Raw genomic sequence first — 10,311 nt, 5'->3', positions numbered from 1 at the left:
AAGCAAATAACTATTTTCGCAAAAATCGTTCAAAATTTTGATAACTGAAAACAGAATCCACCGGACTGTGAAGCATCTAACCGTTTAACTTGCAAGCCTCAGCAAAAAAGTTGCGGGTTTGGTTGCCAGTTTCACTGGATGCTCTACTGCTTCACGATTTCCTACGGCTCCGAACGCACATTCGTGCCTCACTCTTCGTTCTTGCAAAATTACGGCGATCAGGGATGGAATTCTGTTTTGTTGCCGCTCAGTGAAAACTGTCGGCATTTGAATATGCGAGGTTTCAATTTGTTATTCAGTTTTTATAAAATTAGAAAAAAAAAGTTTTTCAGTTCTACATGTACCGTTTTATCTTAATCAAATTAATTTTTGGAGACTTAATAGAATAGTAAGATAAACTAAATATTAGTTAAAAGCTTTCTGCTTAAATAGGACTCCAGTTGATTTTGCTGTGAATTAAACAAAGTTTATGAAGATCAAAAACATAATAACTTGAATACGTAGCGTGTTGTACACCGGTATCACAAGTTAACACTTAAAAAATATACTTAATATACTTAAAAACAAATCATCTTAAAAATATACATACTGTTATAACCTGTATAAAATTCATAACAGGAGAAAACAATATGACGGTAGTCGAGCTTCCTATTCATGGAAAATTTTCAAGTCATCCCCCGTACACTCCCATCGATGTACCAGACTATTTGCTGGAAAAGTTGGAAAAACTCCACACGAATCCGGCGCTGTGGTACATGGGTCAGTTCGTCAAGTACATGATGAGACCTAAGCAGCAGTTGCAAGAAAAAATAGAAAAGTTCCAAGCTGAAGCGGGTGGTCCTCTAGTTGGGTAAATATTGTTTATAAAAAACGCATGTACAAATATACCTGTATTGCAGTTTTCTCTGAGATTTGTAATTGAGATAAAACTTAAAATAGTTGTGTACGATAAAACAAAAAAAATAAGAATTAATTTGCGTTAATCCATGTTAAGTAACTAAATGTATATTTTTACTGTCGTTACTATTAAATGTTTGAAAATAACGTTTTATTTGAATATCTCTAAAATTTATACATCTTGTATTGAGGCTTCATTCAGTTTTAATAGTTAAAACAATATAGTAACATTTTAAAATGTTATTTTAAGGAAATTTATCTTACGTAATAAAAATTATTATTAATAATGTATTTTTTACTTAGCTCTTTAAAGAATTATTAAAAATTCAGTTTGTCTCAATGATCAAGTTATATCAATCTAAATAAAATTTCAGACTACACGTTAGAAGAGGTGACAAAATTACAGAAGCTAGTTTTGTCAATATTTCACAGTACATGTTTCATGTAGAGAAATGGTACAGAAATTATCAACTAAAATTGGATGAGAAAGGAGAAACGTTAGGAAATTTGACAAAAAGAGTTTTTGTAGCTACTGATGAAAAGTCATTACTGGCCAAGTTAAAAAAAGAGTTAGTTTTTGTAAAAGTTTATTAAAAGTAACAGTTTTTCTTCACCATAAGTATTTATGTTAAATTCAATTAAAAGTTGTGATAGTAAACGTTAACTATTCTGTTAGATAACAAATGTGTATTAAATTTTTACAATTTAAAAAAAAAAATTGTTTATAAATTTTGAAGCATACACTAATTGTGCTAATAAACAACCCTATTGTTATAACATAAGATGGTAGACTTACCGTGAAAACATTCAATTAATGAAAACATAATTATAATTAAAACTGTCAGTATTCTTTGTTAAACATAGGTATCCAAGTTACGAGTTTATAAGCAATGAAAACTACCGAAGACGAAGTGAAAGTGGTTTAGAACAAATTGTCAGCGATGTAAAAATTCTGTCACAATGCGATTATGTGGTCTGTACTTTTTCATCAAATGTTAGTTTTGAGTAGTTTACCTAAAGTCTTTAGAAAAATATGATCTATTTATTTTGTTAATTTTTTTACTATACTTTAGCAGTACAAATGTATTTAACTGTAAGAGTAAATAAACATAGAGTTTTAACTAAGTTTATATTTTAATTAAAATAGATCAAGTATAAAACTAAAAGTTTATGAATAAATCTTTAACTAATAGAACAGATCTATTTTTATAATTGAGCAGAATTAATGTTATAATTTTTTGATTTTTGCATATACAACTTTCTGACCTTACAATTTAACTTTTCTATGTCTGAAAAAAAACTTAAACTATGTTTGACATTTTGTTAATTTAAAATAAGCCGTACGATGATTTTCAAAGTAAACGTAAACACAAAGTTGCACATAAACATCAACAACAGACCATGTAACATTCTGCGACCTGGTTTTGTCCTTTTTGGGACTCATCAGGCAGACATAGTCACGATGAGCTGTCATATAAGTCATAACCAAACATTAGTTTGTTGGTACAGCCGAAAAAATAAGCCAAAGTAAACATAAAAATGAGCTGTTACTTGAATGTTTTTATTGTTGTTTTGACAATCAAGAAACGGTTTTTGCTAAATAAACATAGTTTTTATAGATTTGAATTAATTTTACAGTTTTAAGTTTTATATAGCATTTATTATACTACAAAAAAAGTGAAAAATAGCAGTTATTTTGCATAAAAAAAACAGGTAGCTCTATTGACTCAAAGCATGAAATTCTTATAAATCTTATAAGAACATCCTAATTTTTGTTATTTTGCATTACTTATAAATTAGCTAACAAGCACGTCGCAGATAATTTCTATTTGCCATGCACATTTAGACCAATGGCCGCAGTTTGCCGATATCTGTTAAAAACCAAAAAATTAATGACATGTATTGTAATTGATCATTTTAAATGATAAATAATATTAATTTGCACTATTCATTAGTAATTTTGTTTTTCTAGCCTTATATACAAGCACAAGTATAAATCTTAAAACTTTACCTTTACTATATACTTTTACTAAATATTGTTTATTTTAAACTAGTATAACATTTTATGATTTATAGATCTGTAGACTTATTTATGAACTGATGCAAGGCACAAAAAAAGAATATCCGCACCAGTTACAATCAGTCGATGAAGGTTTTTATTACGTAATTCAAGGTATGTTACTTAATAAAAACAGAGTTTTTGAACATTATGTTTTCCAGAAAAAAAAAAAAACTTTTTTTTGAGTATAATAAAACTAAAAGTAAAAATCCAAACTTTAACGAGACTGATTAAAAACTATTTAATGTTTTATGACCAATTTTAATTGTGCGTCGTATATTATAAGTTTTATTTCATACCAAACTTATTTTCAATCATTTCTGCTTTTATATAATAATACTGAAAATGAAGTGTACCTGTACATTGTAAAAAAAAAAGTAACAACAAAAATTTATGTTTAATTTTTCACATTTTTAATTGTTTATTTTATACTTGTTTATTATATGTTTTGGTTTTAAGAAAACAAATAAAGACGGACGAGTTCTTTGACCGAAACTTAGTTTGTAAAATAAATTCTTGAAAGAATAAATTCACTATACTTGTTTATCTTGAAAACATTAATTCAACAACAACAAAATTTAATTTCGTCGTTAATGTTATCAGTTATATTATTAACGTTAAAGTAATGATATTTAACTTTACGCAATTTATCAAAAAATAATTCTAGGGTTCTTTGTTTCTATCAACCAGCAAGCAGTATTGAACCATGTGCCGCAAAATGAAGAAGAAATTGAACTGAAAATCGGTGACGTCATCTCCATACCTGGATCCAGGAACGACGCGAGAAAATCAAACCTTCTGAACGGTTACTCCACGGGCAGGAACGTGAGGACTGGCAAGACGGGTGTGTATCCTTCATACAAAACTTTCGACACAGCTTCCATGGGTTCAAGGTGGACTCGTACATCAGCCCTTATTTTATTTTAGTTTTAGTTATTTTCTTATATTTCGTTTTTTCCAAGTTAGAAAATGTGGTTTTCTTTAAGATTTAATGTAGCTTGTTTTTAACTTTTAAATAGTTGTTCTATTTATTTAAATAAATAGTGATTGAGGTGTCAAAAGTATATAACTTTTAGTTGTAATATTGTTTTTGACTTTGAAACATGTTTTAATTTTTAGAAAAAAGATTACTTTTTAGTTGTTTTCGTAAAATACAAAAACAACTTAATTTAAGCGCTGATAAATTTCTATGTTTCATACGTAAAAACTAAAATATCTATATTTTAATTTAAGTATAACGAAAAAAGAATCTCATAAGAAATTGTACAGCAAAATTAAGCTGTTTTAAAAATGTACAAATAAACTATAAGGGCTAAGTTTTGCATGAAGTTATTGTTTATATAGAGAAATTTTTGTTTAAGCTCTGTAAATAACTTTTTTTAGCTTCATTTTTTTGTTTAATTATCGTTTTGTTATAAAGATAAACAAAATACTAACTGTAAAAACTGTTCTTCATTATTTTCAAAAAAAGTTTAACTAGTATTTTTAATATTTATTTTAGTTTTTATTTATTTTATATGTTTTACAGAATTAGAATTTTGAGTTTATGTCACTTAGTTAAATTATAAAAATAAGTACCAAACAAATATTTTGTGACACTTATTAATAGTTTTTTACCTGCAGCAATTACTTTTTCTAATGTCTTTTTTATAGCAGAAGATAAAAAAAAATACAAAAACATTTATATGGTTATGTCTCATAATTTACTAATAAATTCTTTCGTATTTTGTTTACTTGTACAAAACTTGTTTACTTACATTAAGTGTCATAATCAGTTTTAATAATTTTTAAAGGTTGTAAGTAATAACAAGTTTTAAAAGTTTTAAATGTAAGTTTTAACAAAGTTTTAAAATGTTAAATAAATTTAGTTATAAAAGAATTAGATAACATAGTTTATATAAGCAACAATAAGTTTAGAAAAATAATCTTTATAAGTTGTTATGATTGTTGTTTGTCGATTTTTTATTTTATATTTATTGCTTGTTTTGTTTTTATACGTTTTGCTATCTAATCGGTATTAAATGAATATTTACTGATAAAACCTCAACTGTTTACTTTCTAAAAAAATAATTTTAAAACTAATTGCTAACAAAAGTAAATGATTAGTGTTAGCTGAAATCTATTTTATTTATTTGCTTTATAGGAAACATGTCTAAAATTTCTGTTCACTATATGTAGTACAAAAAAGTTAGATAATATAAAAAAATATTATACCCTTATTTTTATTAATGGAACAAATGCATTTTGTGTTTTTTTTTAAATTTCCATGTTTTTAATACTTCTTTTCTGAAAATGTTTTTCCTGTTTAATATAAGCCATTATATATGTCAAACTACTTAAAATATCTTGTGTTTTGTCAAACCATAAAAAGGGTATTTAAACAAAAATCTAAAAAACATTCTACTGTAGTTTACAGTATGAGTAAGTGTTTCTAATTTTATTGATTTTAAGATTGAAGTTTTATCAGACATTAAAGGTTATTAAACATTAAGTTGTATAAACGTTAACAGTGTTAAACATATGCACTCAAGGTTCCTTGGTTTGATCTCAACAGCGGTTTCTAGCAACTATGCCTGCCTGATGAGTCCTAATAAAAGGACGAAACCGGTCGTAAGTTGTCTCGGATTTTGTTGTTGATGGTCATGTTAATTAAAGTTTAGGTTAGTGGTGGACAACTTTTGTAGTCAGCAAGTCATGTAAACTAAAAACTCCTTTCTAGTGTCGACTTGTTAAAAAATGTACTTGCGGGCTACATGGTTTAAAAAACTTACATATAAGAAAATTGAAAAACTCAATCAACATTGTAATAAAATTATTTAGTATTATTGTGATCTAGGAAGTACTATTGTGAACTGAAAACCAAATTGAATAATGTTTATTTGCTTTGCAGAAGTAGTTTACAAGTTACTTAGCAAGTTTGACTGGATCTGGACCATACGTTACCCATCTAAAAACTTATCTGAAACCTGACATAGTAATCTCTCATATAACGAATTTCGGACGTTTAGAAGTTAATGCTAAGTAACTTATTTAAGCCGCAAAATATATTTAAATTATTTTATAAATAGGAATATTCTAAAATTACTATACAAGAGATTAAAAAAACTACAAAAGAGTGAATAGTTTATTTTACACATAATCAAATAAATATCAAAACATCATTGCTGATCTAGTTTGAGAAAGTTTGATAGACTGGTTAATTATCTTACATTAAATAGGTTTCATCAATAGCTTCTGTTGATGCAGCAAAATTATTAATTTCAATGCTAAGAGATATTATAAGCAAATTAGTTGTAAAGTAAAATTTAATTTTTAACATTTTTAAACTAAATGTTTTATATTAGAATACCATGAAATAGTATTTGACTTAGAATAACATTTGAAAAACTAAACCTTAGTTCTAATAACAATTTTTTTCTTTAATTAAATTTAAAAATTAAAGGTCTTACACTTAATTCTGTTACCACAAAGTAATTTATTTTTAAAAAAACTTTGATTAGGTTAAATTTTGTTTTGTAACTGTAGCAGTCTTTTTGATGGCTTATTTAATACTTTTCAATTTTTATTCCTAGCTATCAGCCTATAGTAAGTTAACAGAAGAAAAAAGTAAAGGTTTAAAAACTAGGGTTAACCTATTAAATATATAAAAAACAACACGTTTTAATTGTCAAAATACTTTGAATTAAGATACAACAAAAACAGTTGTACTAATAATTTAAAATTCCTTAATATATAGATTTGTTAACAACAATAAATCAAGTTAAATTACTTTAAGAACCTTTTAAGTGTAAAATTTGAAACCATTTCAAATAGAGACCTCAAACCTATACTATTTTAAAGTCAAAAACTCTTATTTGAAAAAAAAAGAATGGTTATCAAACATTTTTAACTATTACAGATTGAACAAGTAATAACAAAAATCTGTCAAATAAATATGTTTCAAACAAATATTTTAATCACTATGCTAAAAAAACTTTTAGTGTAATGTAAAACGACAAATATAAACTAAAAATTAATCAAGTCAAAACAAAAATATTAATAACTTTTAAACATAAACCACTTAAAAAATACAGTAGACTTCCGCTTAAGTACGCACTTTGAACAAAATCAAAAAGTGCAAGTTCAAAAAATTATTATCATATTTTTACAATATGGCAATTTTTAATATGCTATAGTGGAATATTGTTATGAATAAACATAAAATCCACTTAAACATAAAATAAACATTTATATAAAAAAATCTATATAAGCTATTATATATATAATAAGCTTTTTGTTTTCATAATAATTAGTTAGTTATATGATGTATATTATTTATGAAAACATAAATTTTTCCTTTTTTTGGATAAAAAGTGCGAACTCAAGAGGAAGTCTACCGTACTAAATATTCATTAGACATTAAGCAAACCTGTTGTAGAATAAATAACTTAATAAAATAGTTATTTAAAAAAAACTACTTAAATGTAGTACAAACTAGGTTAAATAGGAAAAAAAAAACTTTAATCAAATAAAAAAAAAATTACATAAGATAACGTCTGCTACTGAAGTCTCATCTAATGTGAAGGATGAGTTTCATGAATGCTCGCAAGTTATTCTATATCTGGTTCTAAATCAGTCAAATAAAGCCTCAAGTCACTTCCTTTACAAATATCGAGAATAGATCTTTTGCTCAAGATGTTGATAACTGAACTGAAAGCTTTCTCAACAAAATAACTGGATAAAAAGCTATAAACAACAATCTAACTTCCTCTTAAATGAATGAATTCTTTTACCTTAGTTTTTGTTGAGTCAAAAACCTTTTATATCGTTCTTTGGAAAAATTTTCTTTAAGTTCAAGGTCAGTTTGTAGGTCTGAAAAGGTTTCCTGTTAGTCAACGTTTACTACAAAATATCTGCTTCGAAGTGGTCTATAATCCACTTTGGGACAATTAAATGAAAAACGTAAGTAAGCCGTTTACCAATATCTCATTTAAGCTGTTCTATATGAGATTAAAATACTTCTACTTCACCTTCAACTATTTTAAGTTTTAAGTTTTCTAAATTTGCAAACTGTATTTTTCGTACAGTTGAGGTTGGTTTCTGAAACTGGTTAGCTTACTTTTGACTTTCACTAGGTTCAAGCTTTTATCTTGTAAATTTTTTCCCGGAAAAGTGGCAACCCTTTATAGTTTTTTTTTTTAGTCTAACTAAGTGACTTTTCAAAAAACAATTTGAAGTATCATATTGTGATAGTAAATAATAGATAACATAGATTTTTACAAACCATTTATGATCCAAAATAGCATATATGTCAGGTTATGAAATGGTGAGAAGGATTCCGATCGTCTATGACCTATGTTGTTATTAAATGAGAAAATAATGAATAAAAAAAATAATTTACTTTAAAATCAGAGTCATAAGAACTTTTTTTTTTTTCTAAATTTTACGTAAAAAAATAGACTTTTTTTTGTTTTAGATTTACCTCAGGGTCAAATATTTAATAGCAAGCTAAAATTAGTAAAATTGGAAGACAGATACTAACTTATGACTGCCCAAAACCATAAAATTAAAAAAAAAACTTTTTAAGGTAAATAACGAGAGAAAAGAAAAAAAGCCACTTTTGACTGCAAAAATGCCAATAGTATTACACAGCAATACTTTTAATGAGACATTAGTTTACGCACTGAAAATCAAGAGCTTAATCATAAACTTTTACTAAAACTAACTTGAACTTTTTTTTTCTAGATAGCTCGTTGCCAAACAATTGCCTATCCCTGCTGTTTAAAAATAATAGTATAGTAATAAACTTTAACAATGTTTGTTATTTTGCTCAGTTAAGCCATAAAACCGTGCGAGACGCACACGAATTCATTATAAGAACTTTTTTATTATTTTCGTTTTATAAGATCTTGATGCTTACTTGCGTTATCGTATTATATTGTGCTTAGTTTAGCCATCGTTGTGCATAAAGCACGATATATATTAAGACTCTGTGTTATTAGTACTTTTTTAAGTAAGAACTATTTTTGTATTTAAGATTTAAAACACTTTAAGAACATTTCTATTAGTAGAACTTTGTGTTTATTTGTTGTGTTTATATTCGCAGTTTTATTCAATTGATTTATTAGCTGCATTTTCACTTCTAATTCTACTTTCATTCACATTAAAATCACATATTCAATAAACTCACTTCATTAAAAAAAGTATTTATATTAATTTATTACATACTTACTAATTATTAAGTTTAACCTAATGAGTAAGGTAAATTCAGTAAAAACCTTAAGAGCTAAACTCGCTAAGCGTTTAGCACAAAAAAGGGGACTTCCCACAATTAAAGGTAGTTCCTACTCCATGCCCTTTAGGACTACATGGCAACTACACAAATAAAATTATCACAAAAATTTAGATATCTCTTGAAACTTTATTTATAGCGACACAAAACTTTACTTAAATAAGAAACCGTGTTTAAAACTTTTGAAGAATAGAGTTAAGAGGCAAATAAAAAAAGTTTACTTAAAACAAATTTTAAACAAAGATTACATAAGTTAAGGTATAAATTTAGGTAATATAAATCAGGATAAATACTCAAAACTTAATTTTTATCTTTCACGTTTTTAATAATAAAATAATGCAGTTTATCGACAACATTTTACCACAAGCAGTTAAATTGAGTTTTTTTCGGTTTTATTTTCATTGCAATAAGCCTCGTGTAGTTTTTGTGGAGAGTTTTTATTTTCATCGGATTTTTCCTACATTTTTTGTCTTTAGTGCAAACATTCAGAATTTCGTTCAAACATTTTGTGCTATATTTGCATTGACACTTTAATCTTTTAATTGTTGATTTTTTGTTTTTAGTTTTTGGAAAATCTATTTTACTTTTGTGCGAAGCTTTTAAACTCTTTATTTTTGGTTTATCTAAATATTTAGAGAATGAATCAGTCTCACTCATATTTCTATACTCTTCGTATTTTTCATTTGTTTTATTATTTATTAACACTTTTAAGTGTTGTGTTTTCATGTAGTATATCTCCGCAATTTGAAATGTTTATATTACTTCTTTTATCAAAATATTTACTGACATGTGAAAATGTAAAGCTGTTAAACTTCTTAACTTTTTTCCACTTACAACAGTTTTTACATTTCATTTTATCAACAGCTTTAGAATCTTTGTGTTTTTGAGATCTTGATTTTTTTATGAATAAGTCTTTAACAACATCATTATCATTTAAATAGTTTTCTATTTCTAGATTATCAAAACTGTCAGTATTTTCTTTAGTCATTGCTTACTTACCACAAACATACCAGTTTCTATACAATATACACGAAACTTTTTTTTTATTATAAACATTTTGTGGAAAACTTTACGTCATAATCGT

At 26.0% G+C, this 10,311-nt stretch overlaps 1 protein-coding gene across 1 annotated transcript; it reads left to right on the top strand.

The window, feature by feature from the left end:
* Positions 1–273: 273 nt before the first annotated feature.
* Positions 274–3,883, top strand: LOC145841633 (alpha-(1,6)-fucosyltransferase-like). Its single transcript, XM_082948987.1, has 6 exons — positions 274–280; positions 619–850; positions 1,272–1,466; positions 1,762–1,891; positions 2,974–3,070; positions 3,624–3,883. Exons 1-6 carry the CDS (start codon positions 274–276, stop codon positions 3,881–3,883), a joined length of 921 nt encoding a protein of 306 aa, XP_082805113.1.
* The last annotated feature ends 6,428 nt before the right edge of the window (positions 3,884–10,311 follow it).

Source organism: Thalia democratica, chromosome 7 (genome assembly GCF_965202585.1).
Source record: "Thalia democratica chromosome 7, ktThaDemo2.hap1.1, whole genome shotgun sequence".
NCBI lineage: Eukaryota > Metazoa > Chordata > Thaliacea > Salpida > Salpidae > Thalia > Thalia democratica.
This window is presented reverse-complemented; position numbering and strand designations above follow the sequence as displayed.

What these genes read in the sequence shown, in the direction of transcription:
- LOC145841633 (XM_082948987.1), top strand. An exon ending in GCGGGTGGTCCTCTAGTTGG is followed by an intron (nt 851 to 1,271) that starts GTAAATATTGTT and finishes ATAAAATTTCAG; the next exon opens with ACTACACGTTAGAAGAGGTG. An exon ending in CTGGCCAAGTTAAAAAAAGA is followed by an intron (nt 1,467 to 1,761) that starts GTTAGTTTTTGT and finishes TGTTAAACATAG; the next exon opens with GTATCCAAGTTACGAGTTTA.